The sequence below is a fragment of the Jaculus jaculus genome, chromosome 5, assembly GCF_020740685.1.
Source record: "Jaculus jaculus isolate mJacJac1 chromosome 5, mJacJac1.mat.Y.cur, whole genome shotgun sequence".
NCBI classification, from domain to species: Eukaryota; Metazoa; Chordata; class Mammalia; order Rodentia; family Dipodidae; genus Jaculus; species Jaculus jaculus.
The window spans coordinates 70,175,123-70,199,324 of NC_059106.1; the positions used below are offsets into that span (position 1 = coordinate 70,175,123).

At 52.2% G+C, this 24,202-nt stretch overlaps 2 protein-coding genes across 8 annotated transcripts; both read right to left on the minus strand.

Moving 5' to 3' along the window:
- Positions 1 to 4,382: 4,382 nt before the first annotated feature.
- Positions 4,383 to 7,185, minus strand: Gjb4 (gap junction protein beta 4). Of its 2 annotated transcripts, none has more exons than XM_045150635.1 (2): positions 7,143 to 7,185; positions 4,383 to 5,841 (listed from the first exon to the last, which is right to left on the minus strand). In XM_045150635.1, exon 2 carries the CDS (start codon positions 5,547 to 5,549, stop codon positions 4,743 to 4,745), a length of 807 nt encoding a protein of 268 aa, XP_045006570.1. In that variant the 5' UTR covers positions 5,550 to 5,841; positions 7,143 to 7,185; the 3' UTR covers positions 4,383 to 4,742. The 2 variants fall into 2 exon arrangements, with proteins under 2 accessions (XP_045006570.1, XP_004665299.1); XM_004665242.2 differs by having other exon boundaries at positions 4,383 to 5,694; positions 7,143 to 7,174.
- A 1,206-nt stretch (positions 7,186 to 8,391) lies between these two features.
- Gjb5 (gap junction protein beta 5) lies at positions 8,392 to 11,746 on the minus strand. 6 transcript variants are annotated; one of them, XM_045150316.1, is made up of 3 exons: positions 11,127 to 11,252; positions 10,488 to 10,614; positions 8,392 to 9,568 (listed from the first exon to the last, which is right to left on the minus strand). In XM_045150316.1, exons 2-3 carry the CDS (start codon positions 10,530 to 10,532, stop codon positions 8,726 to 8,728), a joined length of 888 nt encoding a protein of 295 aa, XP_045006251.1. In that variant the 5' UTR covers positions 10,533 to 10,614; positions 11,127 to 11,252; the 3' UTR covers positions 8,392 to 8,725. The 6 variants fall into 6 exon arrangements, with proteins under 6 accessions (XP_045006251.1, XP_004665300.1, XP_045006253.1 ...); XM_004665243.2 differs by lacking the exons at positions 10,488 to 10,614; positions 11,127 to 11,252 and adding an exon at positions 11,668 to 11,746; XM_045150318.1 differs by lacking the exons at positions 10,488 to 10,614; positions 11,127 to 11,252 and adding an exon at positions 11,668 to 11,735 and having other exon boundaries at positions 8,392 to 9,571.
- Between the last annotated feature and the right edge of the window lie 12,456 nt (positions 11,747 to 24,202).

The window sequence follows — 24,202 nt, forward strand, 5'->3', positions numbered from 1 at the left end:
AGGGACTTGTTATTGTTTTTAGGATAAAGTTCAAAATCATGAGCAACAAAGAAAGCCTGGCATGCTCTGCCCCATGCTCCCTTCAAGCTGACTCCAACCACGGCTCCCTCAGCTGGCTTGGCCATCCTGAGTTTCTTTTAATCATCAGATTTGCTCTCTCTCCCTTTGTAGATACCATCTCATCTGTCCTGGGAGTGGGCCGCCCCTGGTCTTTGAGTGCACACCCAGCTCAACTCAGCCTTTCCTGCCCTAATTCCCTTACAGTCATCCTGCCTCTAGCTCTGCTCCCAGGGAACTTGAAAGAAGACAGGTGACTCTTGGACCTTGTCCTTTAATCAGGGTGGGCATAAGCTGGGCGTGGTGGCTCATGCCTTTAATCCCAGCACTTGGGAGGCAGAGGTAGGAGGAACACTGTGAGTTCAAGGCCACCCTGAGACTACAGAGTGAATTCCAGGTCAGCCTGGGCTACAGTGAGACCCTACCTCGAAAAACCCCCCAAAAATGTAGCTATAAAGGCAATCCAGTGCATTCCCTATGCTTGGCAAAACCCTCCTTTCCTCTAGGTGAGATGTCATTGTGAGATTGTGCGGAGTCCTTCCCTGGATGCCAGGTCCTCTCTCCTCTTTCTCCCAGCACCTAGTGCTTTCCCAGCATGCCATGCGTTTGATAGCCATCTTTTTCTCTAGAGTGCAAGCTTCATGCAGCTCAGAACTGACAATATTTGATTCTTCTGAGCACCTAGCACAGAGCTTTCACATAAAATTAATCAATCCATCTTTGTGGACTTGAGCTGGAGAAATGGCTTAGTGGTTAAGGTGCTTGTCTGCAAAGCCAAAGAACCTGGGTTTGATTCCCCAGGACCCACATAAGCCAGATGCACAAGGGGGCACACGCATCTGGAGTTCATTTGCAGCGGCTGGAGGCCCTGGAGTGCTCATTCTCTCTCTCTCTCCATGCCTATTTCTCTCTCTCTCAGGTAAATAAAGAAAAATTAAATATAAAAAAAGACCCACCAAGAATATTTTTTTTAAAAAAGCATTTGTGGACTCAAATCCAATGGAAGGCTCTAGAAGAGGAGCAGCTGTGGGGGAGGACAAGGTCTGGCATGTGGTCCTGGCAACTAGATGTCTCAGAGGACAGGGAGTTCATGGGATGAAATGGGCAGGGTGAAGCACAGGTACTCCTGTGGTACCAGGCTGGAGAATGCCAGGAGGGCAAGACCTCCATCCAGGGGCTTAGCCCTTTTTTGTGGGGGGGGGTGGAGGGTGGCTTAGTCTTTAATGAGGCAGAATGAAGAAGTAGGGAGTATCGATGGGAGCAGGAATGAAGCCGGAAGAGGAAGGCAGAAGGGTAGCAGGCGGGGCCTTCTCCAGAAGACGGAGAGTCCCAAGCGGCGGCCAGGGCGGTGTGAAGGGCTTCGATTGCGAGGCCTGAGGATGTGGCGGTCTGATGGCTTGAGTGTTGCTGAGCGGATTTGGCTCAACCACTACTGGAGGCCTCAGCTGGCCAGATCACAGTTGACCTCTACCTGGCTTATGCTCAGGACATGAGACTTATGGAATGTCATTTATGGTAAGGACACTGGGAGTTGTCAGGTTGGGACAGGAGCTCACCACATGCTCGACCCAGCGGCAGCCCATGAGGTGGGCTTCTGGACTTAAGGGGATTGTTTATGGCTCGTGCCCCGGCCTGGGTTTGGGAACTGAGTTTATCTGAGTAGTGTGGTGCCACCTGGATGGATGGATGGATGGAGCATCCCATCCTATACTACTGGGCTGGCTGGTAACAGCTCTGGTTGGTTGGGTGTAAGAGTCACCTTTGTCTCTGGCAGTTAGAAGTTCAGTAGGTGAGGGCTGGAGAGATGGCTTAACAGTTAAGGCATCTGCCTGTGAAGCCTAAGGACCCATATTCGACTCTCCTGATCCCACATAAGTCAGACACACAAAGGAGAGGCAAGCACAAGGTCACACATGCCCACTAGGTGGTATAAGCATCTGGAGTTCAATTTCAGCAGCTGAGGTCCTGGTGCCCCAATTCTTTCTCTTCCTCTGTCTCTCTCTATGATTCTCTCTCTCTCTCTAAAATAAAAACAAATGTTTTGTAGGTGGTACTGGCACCTTAACCCATTCCTATATACCAATGTTAGCTGCTTGCATGTTTCCATGGAGAAAGAAATGAGCTTGCCTGTACTGAAGCCATCTATTTCTTGCTGCTGGTCTTCTTGCCATGGGTTACTGGTGGTTCAAACCTGTCCTGGCTCAGCCTAGCCCAGCCCAGCCCAGTGCTCCTGCCTTGCTTCTTTGCTCCATCCTTTACAGACACCAGGTCCCCACCTCTAGCTCTGTTTCCAGGGAACCTGACCACAGATGGGCGACTCTTTGATTCTAACCTGGTCCTCTAAGCAGGGTGAACACAGAGGCTACATGGTGGGCTTGGAGGGTTCTCTCACCTCTATATAAGGTATTTAAATTGGATTTAGTTAACATTAAGAAATCCAACTGGGGCTGGAGAGATGGCTTAGTGGTTAAACACTTGCCTGTGAAGCCTAAGGACCCTGGTTGAAGGCTTGATTCCTCAGTACCCAGGTAAGCCAGATGCACAAGGGGGCGCAGTGGCTGGAGGTCCTGAAGCGCCCATTCTCTCCCTCTCTCTCTCTCCCCCATTCTTTCTCTCTCTGTCCGTCGCTCTCAAATAAATAAATAAAAATAAACAAAAAAAGGAATCCAACCAAACAAAAAACACTTTACTGACCTTCCAGGCTAGGTGTGGCACAAGGTTAGGGTAAACATGACATAGTCCTCCCCTGAGTGGCTGTGAGCCCACTTACTCATTTAGCAAACATTTATTGAAGGCTTCAGAGACCTGGTGACTCAGCATCCTGCCTTCGAAGGGCCACTGGCTGATGGGCATACCTTCAGAGACAGTGGCCATTCCAGCACAGGGAGACTGGCAGAGGAGGGGTCTAAGCTAGACTGGCACACGGAGAAGGTGGTGAAGGCTGTCTTTGGGGTCTGAGGACAAGTTACAGAGGAGGCAGGAAGGCATTCCAGGCAGAGGGACGAGTGTGACAAAAGTTTGAGGCATGTTCACAGCATGCCGTATCTGCCTGGGGAATGACCAGCACCTGCTGTTCAGGTGCCTGGGTGTTGACAGTGGTAAACTGAGGGAGGAGTGCAGAGGCCAGAGGGGCCAGGTTGGAGGCAATGGGGTTAGGAGTGGGCATGCTGAAAGAACTTCTAGAGCAGGAGTGACATGATCATATTCACATACAGATTAGTCATTCCATGTGGATACGAAGGACAGATCTGAGAGGCTTCATGGCAGGATGGATGGAAAGCCACGGGGTGACAGAGGAGATGGCCTGGGAGACCCTCAGAGGTTGGTGTCAGTGGAATTTGATGCGGTCTTGGGACATGGGATGTGAGAGCTTGAAGGAGGGGAAAGGCTGAAAGTGACCGGCCAGCCCCTGGCTTGGATAGCTGCACAATGGTAGTGTCCTTCATGAGTTGAAGGGGTCTCTATGGGGAGGGCAGCTTTGAGCGAAAAGCTGGTGGGATTGATTAGGAGTTGCTGGCTGTAAGATGTGTGTGGCTTCCTGAAGAGTTTTCCAGGGGCAGCTCCAGGTGGACTCTGAGGCATGTCGTGACTGGAGGGATGGCTATGGGATTGTTACGATCTGCCTGGTGGCAGGGCAGGGGAGACGAGGTCACTCAGGGAAATAATGACAGTGGAACAATGGAGAATTCCAAACATATGTGTGGCACAATGTCAACGGGTTTGGAGATTGACCCCCAAACCTGATTAACTCTCAGCACCATCCCTCCAACCCTCATATGGGGGTACTAGGAAGGTCAGGAAGTGGAAGGTAGAGGCCTCCGGCAACACACAGCTGTCTGGGAACTGGTTCCTGTGGACAAAGGTGTCTCCATGGATCTCTGTCTTCCTGTCTTGGCCAGTTGGCTATGGAGCTATGAGGGTCCTGGTGTAGCCAGGGGGGGAGAGAGAGAGAGAGAGAGGGAGGGAGAAAGAGAGAGGGAGGGAGAGAGAGAGAGAGAGAGAGAGAGAGAGAGAGAGAGAGAGAGGGAGGGAGGGAGGGAGAGAGGGAGGGAGGGAGAGAGGGAGGGAGGGAGAATGAGTGGGAGGGAGAGAGAGAAAGAGAGAGAGGGAGGAAGAAAGAGGGAAGGGAGAGAGAGAGAGGGAGGGAGGGAGGGAGAGAGAGAAGGAGGGAGGGAGGGGGAAAGAGAGAGAGAGGAAGAAAGAGAAAGAGAGAGGGAGAGAGAGAGGGAGAGAGAGAGGGAGAGAGGGAGAGGGAGGGAAAGAGGGAGGAGGGAGAGTGTGTGTGTTTGATGGGTGGGTGGGTCTAAGGTTGAGGGTTAGGTGTGTAGGCGTGTAGCGTGGCTTCCTCCCACAGGCCCATCTCATCATCTGTACTTCTCCACCTACCACTTACCAGTCATGTTCAAAGTACTGGGAACACATTTATTAAGAGTTTTGTGGTTTTCTCTTACCAAGTACAAAATCTCCACCAGCCATCAAGTTCCTAAAGTCTCAAAATCCAGGGAACCAACCATGTCCACCCCACTGGCCCCTCTGTGAGTTTCCCGAGTCCCCATAGCCACCCTCCCTACCTGCTGTGCTTGTAAAAGATGCCACACCCCTTGCCCCTTCTCCTGGGTGGCTTCAGGGAACAGGCGTTGGGTGGGGGGGGACACGTGGTGACCCTACCCTGTCCATCTTGCAGGTTATGGATACACACCTGCATCCACTGGGGCCAACCCGGCCTTCTTGAGAACCGAGTTCTCATCTTGGGGGTGACCTCCGTGGGAGATCACATAGGGCGGGCACGTATCAGGTAGATGGTGCCTCCGAGAAGCCTTCCTACGGTGCCGCCGGGGACTGAAAACTTCCATACACCTTTTGCCCACCAGGTAGGTGACCTCGCTGAGGTTGAGCAGGATGCAGATGACTGCCGTGGCCACCATGAAGTACGTGAAGACCTTCTTTTCTGTGGGTCGGGAGATGTAACAGTCCACGGTGTGGGGGCAGGGAGCCACGGAGCAGGCCACCACGCGTGGCATGTCGTAGTTCTGGTAGAGGCGATGGAAAATGTAGAGGAAGCCCGAGTCCACGGCGGCCTTGAAGATGAGACTCAGCAAGTAGGTCCACCACAGGCCGCCTCGCTTCTTGCTCGGGTTGTTGTATAGGGAGGGCGCGTTGGGCCCGTGCTTTCTTTGGTGCTTCCGCTCCCTCTCCTCGCGGTAGGCCACGTGCATGACCACGAGCAGCGAGGGACAGGTGACCAGGATGAGCTGCAGCGCCCAGAGGCGCACGTGGGACACAGGGAAGAACTCGTCGTAGCACACGTTGGGGCAGCCCGGCTGCCGGGTGTTGCAGATGAAGTCCTTCTGCTCGTCGTCCCACACCTCCTCGGCGGCCACCACGTACACCAGCACGCGGAAGATGAACACCACCGACAGCCAGATGCGGCCCAGGGCCGTAGAGTACTTGTTCACGCCACTCAGGACACCCTGAAGAAACGACCAGTTCATGGTGGCTGCCTGGGTCCTGGGGGCTTCAAGGTGGAGATGTGTCTACACCTCCACCTCAGGTCCCTGAGAGAACCTGGAAGTGGGTGCCCTTTATGGTGGATACAGCTGCTTCACAACCACTGGGTCATCATGTCCTCAGTGACAACTTGAAGGAAGAAGGGTGGTCATTGTTCCCATTTCATAAGAAGGCCCAGACGTGCACCCCCTCCCCTGCCCGAGTCCCCCAGCTGGAAGTAGCAGAGCTGGTCTTGAATCTTGGTCTTCAGTTTCTGAAGTCAGCAGCTATTTTCTTCTACAAAGTAATGAAACACCATGCATAGACATAACCATCTTGCATCCACATCCGGCCAGCCCCTTTCATCCCCCTCCTCCCCACCCACCATTTCAGCCACAGGGGCCTGTGACTTCTAAAGAGATTGGATCACCTGATCCCTCATGGGCTTCCAGGGCTGAAGAGGGGACAAGGTGACGGTGGTAATCAGTTGTCACATCCATCCACGTTATATTGATGCCAGCATGGGCTGGGCCCTGTGCTGAGTATACCTAGCTGGCCTATAGGTAAATCCCAGAATAGCCTCCATCCTTACTCTGCTAGGGCTCCAGAAGCTTCCCCAGGCATCCCTTCCCAAACTGAACAGAGGCTTTTTGCAATCATGCTGGCTTAGTGCCTCCTACCCACTATGTCCGTGTTGGGCCCCAGAGCCGAGCTGACTGTCTTCACCAAGGTGGATTTCTCTGGAATTCCAATCATTCCAGTTTCAGAGAGGGCCACTGGAAGGGACAGAGGCTGGATCCTGGTGTGGTCTGCCATTGTCATTTTCTCTCAAGGGACACCCCTTTCTCTGTTTAGTGGCTGTTGGTTAGCCATCTCTCCCATTGTTATCATCTTTTGTGCCCTAACTTTGCCAACACCTTACCTGCAGAGTGCTCCGCCTCAGGCTTTCCCGCCATCCCTGGCTCAATCTCCCCTCTGCAGCCGATGCATCTTTGGGACACGCGCCGAGCCCCCTTCTGTCTGTCTGTCTGTCATGGCAGGGTACATCACAGGTACTCAAGCTGTCTGTTCACCTGTCTTGTCAGACTGGCAGCCACTGGAGACTAGCTCTACCCTTCACTCTTCTCTGTTCCCTGGGACCCAGCTCCTTGCCTGACCTGGCGAACCTTTTTTTTTTTTAAGTTTTTCGAGGTAGTGTCTCACTCTGGTCCAGACTGACCTGGAATTCACTATGTAGTCTCAGGGTGGCCTCGAACTCACGGTGGTTTTCCTACCTCTGCTTCCTGAGTGCTGGGATTAAAGGCATGCACCACCACGCCCGGCTTCCCGGCCAACTCTTTAGAAGCATTTGCTAAACTACCTGGAAACCTCATTCTTCCTCATCCCTCCTCTTTGATTCTTCTTTGGTCTTCTGGCACCCCTCTGGTCTGGCAGGAGAGTCCTTCTTCTCCTTGGAGCTTCCCTGGGGCTCCTCCAGGGATCCCTGCCCTCCCTTGTCCACTTCCCGAAGCCTGACTCCAGCCCAAGGTCCCTTGGGCATACCCAGCTCCAGTGGTCACTTTTGCCCAACCGTCCTTCCAGCCCTGCTTGGTCCTTACCTGTCTTTGGCCCAGCGGCTGCTTGCTGTCCCCTGTCCCCAGCTTGTCTGTCTGCCTGAGGGCCTCCTGGTGGCAGCTTTTGTTCCACTCCCTAGTGGGGTGTGGCTTTCTGAGCCAATGAGCCAAGCAAGAGTGATTGGGTGGGTGGGCAGGAAGGCAGGGAAGGCGGACTTCCCTGGGCAAACACCTGTGGCTCTTTTCCTCTGGCCCACGCCTTGCTCCAGCCCCGGTGGGTTGGCAGGTATGTGGGTGAGACTTGGGGGGGGGGAGAGACAGGAGTGTGGTATCATCACACCCAGGCTTAAGACAGCGCCTGTGCAATGGATCCTGTCCTTTTCGCCTCGCCTCCCCTCCCCCGCCCAATATCTGGTCCCCAGCCTTCCCTCCTGTCCTGTCTTCTGGTAGCCTGGTTCCAAGATGGTCAGCAGCTATGGAAAGGCCACTCCTGGGATTCAGTCAGAGCTCATCCTGGGGACTGGATTTTGGGCTGCTCTCGGCTAACAGCAGCTTCTCGACCAGAGCACCTGCTGCCCTGCTGGACACAAGGAATGCAGGTTGGCAGCTCGTAATACTGCTGTTGGCACAGGGCCAAGCTCGCCCTCTCGATTTGCCCTCTGTGGTCCCGGGGCTGCTGTGATTCTGTAAATGCCTCTAGGGAAGCTGGAGTGTGGCCCAGGAAGGGCTACAGAGGGACCTGGGGCTTGTGTCTGGCGGGGACGGTGAAGGTTAATGTGCACCTAGGGAGGGGCCCTCGACCCGGGTTCACAGAAGCTTTTATTGAGCACTTCCTAATGCAATGGTTCACATTTATGTGGCCTTTTACAGCTGGCTAACCCTGTGCCCAGCTGGGAGCTCGTCCTCACAGTGACTCCCACAGGTCAGGCATTAGTAGAGCCATTTTGGAGGAGACGAACTGGCCTAGGTTTCACCGAAGCCATGCTGAGCTGACTCCAGCATCTAAGCAGCGCACGGCTCCCCGCACACCACGCTCTATCCGCGGCGGATACCCATGGTCTCAACTTCCAACTGCGGGGAAGGGCTGCCTTTGAACAGGAGCACCGGAGTGGTACTTGGAGCTCGGGACCCCTTTCCTAGAGGAGAGGCAGGGGAGGAGAGGAGGAAGGAGAGGAGAGGAGAGGGCGGCCTCTCATTTGGTCTGCTCCAGTGCAGTGCCTCCTTTCCAGGGACCGAGACTGTCAGAGTGACCTGAGTTGGATCACAAAGGCGCGTGACAAAAGGGCACCTTGAATCTGTGAATGCATTCACCTTTATTTAGCCCTGCTGTGGACCACAGGCATCAAAGGATGGCGTTTCCCCATCTCCTTAAGCCCCTCTTCCGGCAGCCCTGTGAGGTGACGTCAGTGTGTCCATTTTACAGAAAAGGAAAATGAACCAAGTGGTAACTTGATCCAGGCCACACGGCTTCGGTCAGTGTTCAGAGCTGAGGAGCAGGGTCCCAAGCTCTGCCTGCTTCCCACTTGTAACTCAGCTCTTCCTCCACCAGCTGCATCCATATAGAGATGCTAGAACCTTCCAATTCAGGCCCACTACACCTCACCAGTCCAGTGCAGTCCAGGCACCCATCACAGGACAGTCTTCTTCACATGGGCTCGAGGTTGGTCTGGTAAGAGAGGGGGGTGAGTGTCTGAGCCCAGAAAAATGAGATCACTCGAGAGGAGGTCCTTATGTTTGTTGGGGGAGGTGACCCAGTCTGGGTAATGCTCTGAGTGTGTGGCACGGGCTTTTCTTGCTGCTGCACACTCGGAACACCGCTTGCCCACCAGGTAGATCAGCTCCACCAGGTTCAGCAGGATACACACGATGGCTGTGACCACCATGAAGAGAGTAAAGATGTTCTTCTCTGAGGGCTTGGCGATGTAGCAGTCCACCGTGTTGGGACACGGAGCCTCATGACACTTGACCATAGGAGGGAGGGTATACCTGGGGTAGAGTGAATGGAACACATAGAGGAAGATGGTGTCGATGCTGGCCTTGAACAACAGGCTGCAGACATACGTCCACCAGAGGCCTCCTCGCTTCTTGCCAGGGTTCAGGTAGAGATGCCCACCTTCCTTGCCAACCGTCTCTTGATATTTCATCTCTCGAGCCTTGCGGTAGGCCACGTGCATGACCACCAGCAGCGAGGGGCACGTGACCAGGATGAGCTGTAGGGCCCAGAGGCGCACGTGGGACACCGGGAAGAACTCGTCAAAACAGGCGTTGGTGCAGCCTGGCTGCCTGGTGTTGCATTCAAAATCCTTGTGGTCGTCACTCCACACACGTTCGGCCGTCACCAGGTATACCAGCACGCGGAAGATGAAGACTAGAGACAGCCAGATGCGCCCAAAGGCTGTGGAGTACTTGTTGACCCCACTCAGGAGCCCCTCAAAGATGCTCCAATTCATGGTGGAATCAAAGGCTGGCTGCTACTGTAGGGGGAGAGATTCAGCGTCATCATTTCCCACATTATAGAGTTCTCAGAGCACTTCACAGAAACGTGTCATTATAGGACTATTATCGTTCCCATTTTACAGATGAGAGAAACTGAGGTTTAGAGGCGTATGTGAGGTTACATGACTCTTAGGTGCAGAGCTGGGGTTTAGGCACAGATAATTAAGTTAGAAATAGCCCTACTCATAAAAGTGGGTGGATGAGGGTGCAGGGAGCCAGCTACCCTCTCAGGAGTCCTGTGAGGCAAAACTTACTGGCTGGACCCTTCTGCCTGCACTGTGTTCCTCATTGGCTTGAACCTTAAGGTGACTTCTCTCCATTCTGAGCACTGCTCTCCCCCTTTCAGTAGCTCCTTCCCAGGAAAACCTGTTCTCAGTCGTCTGCTGGCTCAGGGAATGCGGCTGGAACCTTCTCTCCCCAAGCCCTCATCTAGTCCAACACTGTAAAATATCCAGGCTGTGTCTGCTCAGGGGGGACCCACCCAAAGCCAGGGTAATGGCCATCTAAAGCGGGAAGCCACGTGGTTTTTAGTGCAACAGGCTTCCTAGAGTAACCCGATGGTCCAGTGTTTCATAAACCAGTGTTCCCGGGAACCCTCTCCCATAGGCTGGCAATAGGAGTGAATAAAGGATTCTGTGTGTAAGACAAGTTGGCAAATCCTGGCCTCAGCAAAGTTAAGTAGGTCCCTTTACTCACCCATACTCATAAATTTACTCTGTGACCCTGCCAAAGAGGGAGGAAGTAAGTACGATGCCCAAACTCTGTGGGCCACCAAGCCCTGCTTTGTTCTGACAAACCTTTGATCACTTTAATCATCTTGCACCCCCTCCCCAGAAGTCCTCTGGCTGATTCCCTGGGTGGGGGTGGGGAGAGGGCCAGGTGCTGTGATCTCACCCTGATAGACACCCTAGGGCCACATGCTCTAGTCTGAGGGGTCATGATGTCCTTCCACACATTGGCCCTGAATGGAAGGTCCCAGCCACGGTCATCTTTTCAGGATCTACTGCAAAGCAGGGGAGCGCTAAAAACAGAAAAAGAAAAAGAAAATGCCAGGCGTAGTGGCACACACCTTTAATTCCATCACTCAGGAGGCTGAGGTAGAGGGATTGCTATGAGTTTGAGGCCAGCCTGAGACTAATTCTGGGCCAGCCTGGGCTACAGCAAGATCCTACTTCAAAAAACCATAAATAGTAATAATAATAATATTAATAATAATAATAAAGCAGGGAGTGCTAACAGCCAACCCCATGGGTGTTTATGCCACAGCAGGTCCCTAAGTACTAAGCTCTAAGTACTTTTCATAAATAACACTAATTCTTCAAAGCGACCTTAAGAAGGGGTATGATGATTTTCATTCCCAGTTTACAGAAGAGAAAAATAGAGGTCCGAGAGGTTAATCAGCTTGCTCAGTGTTATCCAGCTAGTAGGTGGCAGAGCTGGGACTCACACCGAGGCAGGCTGGCTCCAGAGCTCCCGCTGAGGCCTGCCCATTGCCCTGGGCTGAGACCTTTTCCTCACGTTTTGGTGAGCTACCTTCTCTTCCACCGATGCTGTCTTCTCCACCTGGTAGATCCTGGGAGAGGAGGTCTGGGGGTGTCTCTGTTCTCCATTCTGTCTGTCTCTACCATGGGGCGTCTCTGTTCTCTGTTCTGTCTACGCCACCCACCACTTGGCCAAGTGGCCCTTGTTGTGAGTCACCGGCTTCTCCGCTTGGTCCTGCCTCTGGTGGGCGGAGGAACCGCAGCGTTTCAGGGCTGGCCCTAGCCCCCAGGGCTCTGCATGGGGTGGGGCGGGCTCTGCGGGCCCAGGCAGCCCAGTTCTGCTGCTGGCCAAGCTCCACCCACTCAGCCCAGCTCCAGCTGCAGCTCCTGGTCCCCACCAGCAGCGAGAAGAGGAGAAGAGCCACAAGCACCCGGAGCGAGTGGAGCGGAGAGGGACAGAGAGGGAGTGCTTTCCTTCACCAACAGGACTCAGGGTGGCCCGTGTGTCCAGGCCACCTTCCTCTACCGTCTTCCAGGAGAACTTTCTTGCCAAGTGGAATGAGGGCAGGACACATCTGGACACAGGCCTTTACCTGAGCAGCCGCTCCTCAGGGCTCCCCGTACCCCAGTCCCGGCAGCCGGCGGTGGGCCTCAGCAAGCAGCGGATCGCATGTCAGGATCGGGGAAGGTTTCTGGGGAAGCTCATGCCCAGGGCAGAGGCCGTGGAGCACCCTGGGTGTGTCCTGCTGGACAAGGGAGGAGGAGGAGGAGGAACGTCTCAGGGCCTTACTGCCATTGGCTGGGCCCTGGCCTCCAGACTGCCTCCAGAGAGAGAGAGACAGAGAGAGACAGACAGACACAGACTCACTGCCTCCTCCCAGGGTGTTGAGCCCAAAATTTTGGTGACCTCTCAGGAGAATCCTCTCTTTTCTTCCCATCCCCAGGCTTGTGTGGGAGAGGCAGAGACTGGTCCTCTCTCTCTCTCTCTCTCTCTCTGTCTATATCTCCTCCTACATCCATCATGGCCCTCCATTCATTGCCATGCTGATTCTAGCTGCCTTAGAAAACTGCACCACTTCCCAGCGCTGACTCTGGCCCAATGCCTTCCTCCTTACAAGTTAAGTTTCCCCACCTTCCCTCCTTACCTTTTGACTCCTTTTTTTTTTTTTCAAGGTAGGGTCTCACTCTAGTCCAGGCTGACCTGGAATTCAGGATGGAGTCTCAGGGTGGCCTCGAACTCATGGCAATCCTTCTACCTCTGCCTCCCGAGTGCTGGGATTAAAGGTGTGCGCCACCACGCCCAGCTCTGGCTGACTCTTCTAAGCTGTGGAGGAGTCCAGTTTGGGTCCCATATCCTGTTACAGAAATCCACACTCCTGCAGCTGGCCCCACATACCTGGAGCAGGGCTCTGGACCCTTGCACCTGGACCCCACGCCCCTGCATCCAGGCCCTGCCCCCTTGCTTCTGGGCTTCACACCCTGATTTGAATCACATCCCTTCTAGTCTGAGTGTCTTTGTTCTTGTGTTTGGGGGGCAGGGTCATGATGGACAAAGTCCAGGCTGGACTAGAGCTCAGGACCCTCTTGCTTCAGCTTCCTGAGTGCTGGGATTACAGGCATGTGCCATTACGCCTGTCCCTTCTAGTTGTTGTTTTTTCTTCTTCTTCTTCTTCTTCTTTTTCCTCTTCTCCTTCTCCTTCTTCTCCTCCTCCTCTTCCTCTTCCTCTTCCTCTCCCGCTCCTCCTCCTCCTCCTTCTTCTTCTTTTTGAGGTAGGGCCGCCCTGTACCCTAGGCTGACCTGGAGTTCACTATGTAGTCTCAGGGTGGCATCAAATTTAGGGCAACCCTCCTACCCCTACCTCCCAAATTCTGGGATTAAAGACATGCACCACCACACCCAGATCATTCTAGCTTTTTTTTTTTTTTTTTTTTTTGAGGTAGGGTCTCACTCTATCCCAGGCTGATCTGGAATTCACTATGTAGTCTCAGGGTGGCCTTGAACTCACAGTGATCCTCCTACCTCTGCCTCCTAAGTGCTAGGATTAAAGGCGTATGTCACCATGCCCAGCTTCCTTCTAGCTTTTGAGCCAAGTAGCCTTTTTCTCCTATGTAGAGTGAGACATCCTCCTTTGTGAGGGGTATCTTGGGAAGGCAGTGGGCGTCACACCATGCCATGATGGGAGGCATGGACAATGTGGCCTGAATCTTGACTCTGATTCCTCATTGTGTCAAGTTCCAGCTTCCTATCTGTAAAATGGGAAAACATTGACATCTGCCCGGTGTCTTAGCAGTCTAAGATCCTGTTCCCAGGAGGACCCTGGGTTGGACCGGTGCCACTTTCTGTAGATATTAGCTGTTGTGGACCTGGGAATCAGGCTGCCAGAGGACAGGGCAGGAGAGAGGACTGTGGGAGAAGGAGATGAACATGACACGTTAGCCTTAGAGGTAAAGTGCTTAGATCATGGTCAGGCCTCCAGAAGCCCTTTCTACAATGACCTGTACTGGCTGCAATCACAGGCCTGGCATATGACGGGCATTCAAAAAATGCAAGGCTGGGGGTATGACTCAGCGGGTAAAGTATTGTGGTGCAAGCATAAGGACCTGAGTTCAATCTCTAGCATCCATGTAAAAATGCTGGGTGGGGTGGCATGTGGACACAGGGAATCCCTGGGACTCACTGCTTAGCTTTAGTTGAAATGTCTATCCTCTCAATCAGTGTCTCTTTTTCATCTAGTTTTTTTTAAGATTTAAAAATATTTTATTTTTATTTATTATTTATTTGAGAGAGCATGTGCGTGCACGCGCACGCATGCGCATGTGTGCACGAGAGAGAGAGAGAGAGAGAGAGAGAGAGAGAGAGAGAGAGAGAGAGAGAGACAGGGGGAGGGAGGGAGGGAGGGAGGGAGAGAATGGGTGCGACAGGGCCTCCAGCCACTGCAAATGAACTCTAGATGCATGCACCCCCTGGTGCATCTGGCTAACGTGGGTCCTGGGGAATTGAACCTGAGTCCTTTGGCTTTGCAGGCAAACACCTTAACCATTAAGCCATCCCTCCAGCCCCTTAAAGATTTATTTTTATTTATTTATTTATTAGAAAGACAGAGGGAGACAGAGGCGAGAGAGAGGGAGAATGGGTGTGCCAGGGCCTCTAGCCACTACAAATAAACTCCAGATGCATGTGCCACCTTGTGCATCTGGCTTATGTGGGACCTGGAGAATTGAACCTGGATCCTTCGGCTTCACAGGAAGCACCTTAACCACTAAGCAATCTCCCCAGCCCTCTTTTATTTTCATGTCATCATCTTTTCCTCCTATTATGATGGTCTTGTGTAGGTAGTGTCAGCATAGAGGGAGACATGAAGCTGTGTTCTATCCAAGGGAGTGACATGCGGCTTGATGTGGCCGAGTCTTACCACTCCAGGTGGTTATGCTGTCAAGTTGTCATGAATGTCAACCTAGTGAGTAGTGGCATTTGCTCCTGGGGGAAAAGACAAGGCTAGGTTCCACTGAATCTGCAGCTGACTGGTGTAGCATCATGTCTTAGGCGTGTCTTGGTTAAGGTTTCACTCTAGTCCACACTGAGCTGGAATTCATGGTGATCCTCTTACCTATGCCTCCTGAGTGCTGGGATTAAAGATATGAGCCCGACTAAAGACCCCTTACTGAATATATCTTGGGGATCCTTCAACACTGAACTCATGGCCAGAGCCGCTCATGGTTGGATGAAGCTTATCTACCATACACTTTCCCCCCTAAGGCACAGTACAACCTTCTCGGGCTTTGGAGGAACTAGACAGCATTTCAGCCCTGTGCTTGGGGCCATTTTAATCAGCAAAATCACCAAAAAGATTCACAAAAATGATGGTGGGGATGTATTCAGTAGAGCATTGCCTAGCACACGCAAAGCCCTGGCTTTGAACCCCAGCACTGCATAACACTGCTTGTCTGTGATCCCAGCACTCAGGAATAAGGAGAAACCAGGAGGATCAGGGGTTCAAGGCCATCCTTGGCTGTATCACAGGTTTCAGGCTAGCCTGTGACAGTTGAAACTCTGTCTAACCCCCACTCCCACAAAATTGAGACAATATGTGCCGTATAGACAATAGGAAAAGAATTGATAGAATGAGACCTGGAAGAAGATGGACATAGCCTTGTTTGGTGTCAGTCATGGAGGTGTGCGTGGGCGATTCAAAGTTTGTAGTAGTCCTTGCTTGAATGGCCATGGGGCAGCCTCAAGTCTGGAACCTTAGGGTCCCATCATCTTGTAATGGGTAGTCGAGTTCCCAGCGCGCAATCTGTGAATAACGCGGACCAGACATTTGTTGGGGCGCCCCCTGTCGGAGAGGAGACATGAACCCATTGCGGCAGGGGTTTGTGCAAGAGATGAATGGGGTGTTGCATTTGGGACACAGTTTGCCGGCACTCGTGGCAGTCTGGGGGCTGTTTTGGTATCCAGACAGATGGTGGGGCTACAGAAGCAGCGGGCTGCTCTGAGGAGCGAAAGGGAAGGGTGGGGAGTGGGTTGAAAGGTTCCCAGGTAGCTGGAGTGGCTGCTCACAGGGCTGCCAGGAGGAGGATGCAGGGTGGGGGTGGCCAGCAGAGAGTTTAGGGAGCATTAGCATTTTGGGGAGTAGGCCGAGGAAGAAGCCTGGGAAGGCAAGGGAGGGAAGTCACAAAACGAAGCACCCTGGGAGACTTTCACCAGAGTCATTTCAATAGAGGGGTGGGAACAGAAACCAGCGGGCGTGGGAGTGAGGAGGAGTCCAGACTTCCCCGCGGCTGCGTGGAAAGCGATACACCAGCGAGGGCAGCAGCCTCTCCTGAGGCTGAGTGACCCCCACCACCCTGGAGGTGGTTCAGGCCTCCTGCCTGTCCTCGGCATCAAGACCGGGTGGATGTCTCCTGGAGATCCGCCATACCTGAGCTCCTCCGGGCACTCCCCTGGGTGCCACCCTTCTTGCTGACCCTGATAGATAATGCCTCCCCATCGAAGGGCCGTCTTTGCACAGTGGTGTCTGCTCTGTCCTCTCAGGGTGGAGCAAAAGTTGGAAACCTATGAGGAGTAGTGACAATCAGCTCCATGGTGTGGACATCGGTGTTGGATAGGTGTCGTACATGTAACAGCCTCCTCCCTGGACCCCTCCAATCAGCTCTCTACACATAGCCAATCATGCTTTATTTATTTTTTGGTTTTTTGAGGTAGGGTCTCACTATAGCTCAGGGTGACCTGGAATTCACTATGTAGTCTCAGGGTGACCTCGAACTTACAGTGATCCTCCTACCTCTGCCTCCCGAGTGCTGGGATTAAAGGCGTGCGCCACCACACACCTGGATCCTGCAAATCATACTTTTAAAAATCTTTCTTTTCTTTTGGGGTGGGGGTAGGGTCTTACTCTAGCTCAGGCTGACCTGGAATTCACTATGTAGTCTCACAGTGTCCTCAAATTCACTGCGATCCTCCTACCCCTGCCTCCAGAATGCTTGGACTAAAGGCTTGCACCACCATGCCCAGCTTTCATACTTAAAAAAATCTGGGCTGGAGAGATGGCTTAGCGGTTAAGGCACTTGCCTGTAAAGCCTAAGGACCCAGGTTCGATTCTCCAGGTCTCATGTAAGGTACATCCACAAGGTGGCACATGTGTCTGGAGTTTGTTTGCATTAGAGGCCCTGGTGTGCCCATTCTCCCTCTCTCTCTCTCTAATAAACAAATAAAAATTAAAAAAAAATCTACGTAAGGTCTTCCATGGCTCTCCAAGGCTCTTGAAATAAAAACTCCATATTGCTGGTATGGCCTGCAGTATCTAGTCCAATCCAGTTTCTGCCACCCTCTTCATCTCAGGATTTCCCTTCCCATTTTTGTGCCTCCGCTGTCCTGGACAAGTTCCACTTTCACCAGGATCTCGGTCCCACCCCAGGGCCTTTGCACACACCTTCGTGTTCTTTCCTCATCTTCTAACCCTCCCAACCTCATTATCACTGAAGTGATCCGGCCTCAGGAAAGCTTGCCCTGCTCCTCAAACTGGGTCTGGTTCTCTGTTCCACATTCCCTGGGGTCACTGCTGCCACCTTGTGTCTGTCACGTTTGCGTTTGTAGAATTATTAGTGAGCTGATGTGCTTAATGTCTTCTTTCTTTTTCTTTTCTTTTTTTTGTTTTATCCACATAGGGTCTCACTCTAGCCCAGCTGATCTGGAATTTGCTATGTAGTCTCAAGCTGGCTTCAAACTCATGGTAATCCTTTTACCTCTGCCCCAGTACTGGGTTTAAAGGTGTGTGCAATCACATCTGGCTCTCTTCCTTTCTTTTTCGGTTTTTCGAGGTAGGGTTTCACTCTGGTCCAGGCTGACCTTGAATTCACTGGGTAGTCTCAGGGTGGCCTTGAACTCTTGGCAATCCTCCTACCTCTGCCTCCCAAGTTCTGGGATTAAAGGCGTGTGCCACCACGCCCGGCTCTCTTCCTTTCTTTTTTTAAAAATTTTTAATTTATTTATTTGAGAGCGACAGACACAGAGAGAAAGACAGATAGAGGGAGAGAGAGAGAATGGGCGCGCCAGGGCTTCCAGCCTCTGCAAACGAACTCCAGATGCGTGCGCCCCCTTGTGCATCTGGCTAACGTGGGACCTGGGGAACCGAGCCTCGAACCGGGGTCCTTTAGGCTTCACAGGCAAGAGCTTAACCGCTAAGTCATCTCTCCAGTCCTCTCTTCCTTTCTTGAAGAGGTTAAGAATCATGCTTATTTTCCCACCTTCACCATCAAACAGGGCACCAGCACATAGTGGGCTCTAATGACTACTTGTGGTCAATGAACAAGAGGCTCCGTTTATCAGAAGCAAAGGAGTCAAAGCATCGTGGAACCCTTGGATACCAAACGCTGAGCTGGCGTCCAGTGGCCCTGGATTCCACCTGAGGCTCTCTTGGTACTGGCTGTGAAGTCCTCACAGATTTCTTCCCTTCCCTGACCTTCTGTTCCTTCACCTGGACTCCAGGGGCCTCCATGGTTCCTACCATACAGGATTATAACGTGGGTGGCAGGAGTGGAAAAAGGCACAGCGGGCGTGTCTGGGTGTAGGCTGCTTCCGGTCTACTTTCCCCACCGCAGGGTGGGGTTTGCCCCGAGCCTGAGTCAGCTCTGAGGGGCGTGGGGGGGTGGGAGAAGACTTAGTCTGTTTCGATCCAGTCCTCCCCCGTGGCGGGGCACAGGATGCCCTGCCCGTCCATTCCGCCCGGAGGACTGCTTGGGAGGCCCAGCCGCACAGAGCTGGGCGAGGAGCCCGTCCCGCTCCCGGCAGAGCCATCATCAGCAGAAGGCCAGCTTCTTGGGCCGTTGCTGCTGGCCGAGGTCACATTTCAGACCTTTGCTGTGATTTGGCTCTTCCTGGACACTGAATGGGGGAGCGGCGCCCCCAACCCCACCCGAGACTTCGTGGGGACCCATGGGAGCTGGGGCATGTGGAGCGCCCCAGAAAGTGCTGGGGCAGGGGGTGGGGGCCGGGAGGGAGGCGTGACCGAGAAGGGGCAGCTGTGGGACAGAGCGCACACGGGCCTGGGCCTGTGGCCACTGCGCCTCCTGGGATCCACCGCCCCGGGGCTGTCCTCTCAGCAGCGGAGGGGGGAGGTTGTTGGAGGGCAAGCCTCCTTTCTGCTCTGTTCTTTGGTTCCTAGGATGGGTAGTTTTGATTTCCCTTTGGGGTTGCAGGTGAGGACAGATGGTCTAGATCCTTCCTATGACTTCTAACCCTACCCCACCAGTCCTGCCTGTGCTGTGAGCGTAGCCCCAGGGAGCTGGGCTGGGCCTCTGTGTCCCTAGGGCCTCTTCAACAGTCCTGGGCTCAGTGCAGGCTAGGACATGCTAGTAATGAGAGAGAGCCACTGCATTCCTTTTTTTTTTTTTTTTTTAAATTTCCCACTGTGACAGAATACTAGACAAGAAGCAACTTCAGGGGGGAATTTATTTGGGTTCACAATTTCAGCCCATCGTGGTGGGGGCAGCGGGATCCGTGGTGTGGCAGGAGCTTGCAGTGCCTCTTGTCCATCTCTTGGCAGATCAGGTTGCAGGCAGCTCTGGTTAGAACCAGAATCAGCTATCCGCTTCAAGGCCTGCCCCCAGCAATCTGTTTCTTCCAGCTGGGTCACAGTCTCAAAGGGATCATAACCTCCCCAGTCATCAACACCAGGCAGGGGCAAGTGTTCATCCACACCAGCCTGTGGGGAACATTTCACAATCAAACCATGCCAACAAGGGTCCCTGGGACGGGGGCCAACGCCTCCTCCTCCTGCAGCCAGGTTGGTACCAGGACTGAGCCGATGGCCCCGGTCACCTAGTGCCATGCTGTCTCTGGGGAGCTTGTCTCAGTCCCTCTGGAGTGTGCCTTCCAGGGGTGGGAGGGCTCACGGGCGCTTCTTGAAGCTTTGGACACTGGCCACCACATTCCCTGCTGCTGGTCAAAAGTTCCGGGGCCAAGGGCTGCCTTTCTGGGATGTGGGTGTTCAGATCATTTTCTCAGCTATGGTCCATCACGGGATGCCATAGCCTCCTTGAAACAATCAGATATGAGGATTTCAAGTTTTTGCTTTTGAGTGTGTGTGTGTGCATGCATGTGTGTAGAGGGTAGAGGACAACCTTGGTTACCATCTTCAGGAATGGTGACCACCTCATTGTTGTGAGACAGGGATTGCTCATTAGCCTGGAGCTCACCTAATTAGACTAGACAGGCTGGCCAGTGAACTCCAGGGATCCATCTGTCCCCTCTCCCCCAGTCCTGGGATTACAGGCATATGTCCCTGTGCCCAGCATTAAAACTTTTTTTCCGTTTACTTTTATTTATTTGAGAGCAGACACACACACACACACACACACACACACACACACACACACAGAGTGAGAGAGAGAGAGAGAGAGAGAGGGAGGGAGAGAGAATGGGCACACAGGTCCTCCAGCCACGGCAAATGAACTCCAGGTGCATGTGCCACCTTGTGCATCTGGCTTATGTGGGTTCTAGAGAGTTGAACCAGGTTCCTTTGGCCTTGCAGGCAAATGCTTTAACTGCTAAGTCATCTCTCCAGCCCTGTGACCAGCATTTTTTTGCAATATATATTTATTTATTAACAACTTCCATGATTATAAAAAATATCCCATGGTAATGCCTTCCCTCCCTCCACTTTCCCCATTTAAACTCCATTCTCCATCATATATCCTCCCCCTCTCAATAAATCTCTCTTTTATTTTGATGCCATGATCTTTTCCTCCTATTATGATGGTCTTGTGTAGGTAGTGCCAGGCACTGTGAGGTCATGGATATCCAGGCCATTTTGTGTCTGGGGGGAGCATGTTGTAAGGAGTCCTACCCTTCCTTTGGCTCTTACATTCTTTCCACCACCTCTTCTGCAATAGATCCTGAACCTTGGAAAGTGTGATAGAGATATTGCAATACTGAGCACTCCTGTCACTTCTTTCCAGCACCATGATGCCTTCTGAGTCATCCCAAGGTGTGAGTAGCATTTTTACATGGCGTTGTGGAGATTGAATTTAGGTCCTCATGCTTTGTAGGCAAGCTCTTTTCTGACTGAGCTATCTCCCCAGACCCAAGAGTTTTGACCTTTGAGATAGGGTTTCATGCAGCCTAGGATGACCTCACACTGTCTATGTAGCTGAGATTGACCTTGGACTCCTGCTCCTCCTCCCTCTGTCTCCCACGTGTTTGGGTTATATGCATGTACCATCGTACCCAGCTCAGATGTGGATTCTAACCCTTATTCTGTCAGTGGCCAGACACACAGCAGATGAGATCACCACCCACCCCATACTTCCTGGCCTGCTCCACCGTTGTGTCGGACAGAACCTGTGTAACGCAGGCAGGTTTGCAGCAGGCAGGCCCAGGGTCCAGTTGCCACCTCCTGCTACCCGGCCTGGAGCTCCCTGGGCTCACGGGACCTCTCTGCCTGCAAACGCATTAGAATGTAAATGCCAGAAAATTGATTCTCCATAGGGTAGACCCTCCATCAATGAGTGATGGAAGTTAGGGATCCAGTTCTCCAGCCTCCTCCCCTGCAAGAGACATGTGGTTTACTCTACGGCTCCCCCGACACCCCCAGCAAGACAGAGGAGGAAAGAATAAAAGGAACCAAGTTGTGTGAAAGCATAAAGGAGGCTAAGGTGGGGAGAGGGCACAGAGCAGACCTTGAACAGCTGAGCCATCTCCCAGTTCAGGCTGGTCTCTGATTTATGTTCTTTCCTCAGCCTCAGAAATGCTGGGGTTGCAGGGATGAGACATCACTCCCAGCTATGTAAGAACTCTCTCTAAGAGCTGCCAGGGAGCAGGGCATGGTGGTGCATGTCTTTAATCCCAGTGCTGCACAGGCAGAGGTAGGAGGATCAATATAAGTTCAAGGCCAGCCTGGAACTACACAGTGAATTCCGGGTCAGCCTGGGCTAGAGTGAGACCTTACTTCATCGAAAAACAAAACAAAACAAAAAATCCCCCTTCCCAGCAAACCAAAAAAAAAAAAAAAAAAAACAAAAAAAAACCACAAACAAAAATCCCCCAAACAAACACTACCCCCCACCGAAAAAGAACTAAAAAAAAAAAAAAAAAAACTGTCATGAAGTTGCACACAAATTACCCTGTGTCTCCAGTGACCTAAAGTTCTCCCAGTAGGCCCCACCTCTTAAAGTTCCCACATCCTTCCTAGTTTAACAAGTGGATCTTTGAGGGACACAGAATTAAAACATCTCCATAGAGCCGCCCTCGGTGATTGGTTACTCAGTCAAGCAGTGCTGAGGCTTCCTCTTGGCCCGAGTCTGGACCTTCGTCAGTAGCTCATGGACAAATGATCATTCTTTCAGCAACTTCTATGTGCCAGGCCCTGTGATCCTTTCAACAGCCTTTCAAGGAATTTGTTTTTTTTTTTTTTTTTTTTTAACAGGCACATCAGGACCTCTAGTCACTGCACACGAACTCCAGAAGCATGTGCCACTGTGCGTATCTGGCTTTATGAGGGTATTGGGGAATTGAACCCGGGCCATCAGGCACTGCAAGCAAACGCCTTTAACACTTGAGCCATCTCTCCAGCACCTGAGTACCTTTTAATTTTTTTTTATTTATTTATTTATTTATTTATTTATTTATTTATTTATTTTTTATTTATTTGAGAGTGACAGACACAGAGAGAAAGACAGATAGAGGGAGAGAGAGAGAGACAGAGAGAGAATGGGCGCGCCAGGGCTTCCAGCCTCTGCAAACGAACTCCAGACGCGTGCGCCCCCTTGTGCATCTGGCTAACGTGGGACCTGGGGAACCGAGCCTCGAACCGGGGTCCTTAGGCTTCACAGGCAAGCACTTAACCGCTAAGCCATCTCTCCAGCCCAAGGAATTTGTTTTTTTAATATGTTAGTTATTTGCTAGGTGTGGTGGTGCACGCCTTTAATCCCAGCACTCGGGAGGCAGAGGTAGGAGGATCGCTGTGAGTTCAAGGCCACCCTGAGACTATATAGTGAGGTCCAGGTCAGCCCGGGCTAGTGTGAAACCCCATCTCGGAAAACCAAAAAAAAATTTTTTTTTTTACTTATTTATTAGAGGAGAGAGAGAGAGAGAGAGAGAGGGAGGGAGGGAGGGAGGGAGGGAGGGAGGGAGGGAGGGAGGGAGGGAGGGAGGAGAATGGGTGCATCAGGGACTCCAGCCACTGCAGCAAAGGAACTCCAGGCACATGCGCCACCTTGTGCATCTGGCTTATGTGGGATATCTGGGAAATCAGACCTGTGTCCTTAGGCTTCACATGCAAATGTCTTAACTGTTAAGCCATCTTTCCAGCCCTCAAGGAAGCTTTTGTTGTCACCATTTTTCAGACAAAGAAACTGATACTCAGCTAGACCAAGTAACTGGCAGAAACATACACACAGATAAGCATTGCAGCTGGTGTTAGAGTTTAGCCTGGCCTGCCTCTTCTTCCAGGGCCAAAGGGGACGCCTCATTCAGAGGCTGGAAACTGCAGTCTCAGCTGAGGCCAGTTGCAGGAGGACAGAGTATCTCGTCAGCATCTACTTGGTGCTCAGAGATGCCTTTGTGCTGCGTGGAAATCTACTTGAGGCTGCAGAGTTTCCAGCATCTGAATGTGAGGCACCCCCTTTGAAGAAAAGCCAGGCTAGACTAAACTTTAAAAAAATATTTATATATTTGTAGGGGGGGGGAGAGAGAGAGAGAGAAAAGAAGAAGAAGAAGGAGGAGGAAGAGGAGGAAGAGGGGGAGGAGGAGGAGGAGAAGAGGAGAAGAGAAAACAGAGAGAATAGGCACATTAGGGCCTCTAGCTGCTGCAACCAAACTCCAGATACCTGTGTCCCTTTGTGCATTTGGCTTTATGTCGGTACTGGGGAATTAAACCCAGGTCATTAGGCTTTGCAGGCAAGTACCTTAACTGTTGAGCCATCTCTCCAGCCCAAGCTGGACTAAACTTTAACCCCAGCTGTAATACTTGTCTGTGTATATATCTCTGGTCTGAGCAGAGCAATGGCCACCTTCCTGTGATTTCTGCAATCCTGCCTCTAACTGGACATAGCTCTTCATAGAGCTCATTTCCTAGTTGACTAAGCCAAGTGGCTCCCCATTGAGTACCTCCCCCATGCTTGGTCCAGTGTGATGACTTAACACAGGGCTTGTTGTAGTTTGAATGTACAATGTCACCCCATAGGCTCATGTGTTTGAATACTTAATCCCCGGATGGTGGGAAATCCCCACCGTTTGGGGAGGTTGTGGAATCTTTAAGGAGGCGGAGCCTTGCTGGAGAAAAGGGATACCTAGGGGTGGGTTTTGAGGTTTTACGGCCTGGTCTCAATTCCTGTTCCCCCTCTGCTTCCTGACAGTGGATGTGAGGTGACCAGTGGCCTCGTGCTTCTAGCAGCATGCCTCCCCTGCCCCGATGGAACGCAGCCTCGGGCGGGTGAGCAAAACCAGTTTCCTTCTTTCAGCTGCTTCTTGTCCGGCATTTAGTCAGAGCAATAAGCAAGGTATATAATACATAGCTTTCCCAGGAGACTGACCATGGGACTTAAAAAAAAACCCAAACATTTATTTATTTATCTATTTATGAGAGAGAGAAAGAGAGAGGCAGATGGGGAGAGAATGAGCATGCCAGTGCC

What these genes read in the sequence shown, in the direction of transcription:
- Gjb4 (XM_045150635.1), bottom strand. Translation starts at nt 5,549, where the DNA reads ATGAACTGGTCGTTTCTTCAGGGTGTCCTGAGTGGCGTGAACAAGTAC.
- Gjb5 (XM_045150316.1), bottom strand. Translation starts at nt 10,532, where the DNA reads ATGACCCCTCAGACTAGAGCATGTGGCCCTAGGGTGTCTATCAGG. An exon ending in GCCCTAGGGTGTCTATCAGG is followed by an intron (nt 9,569 to 10,487) that starts GTGAGATCACAG and finishes CCCCTACAGTAG; the next exon opens with CAGCCAGCCTTTGATTCCAC.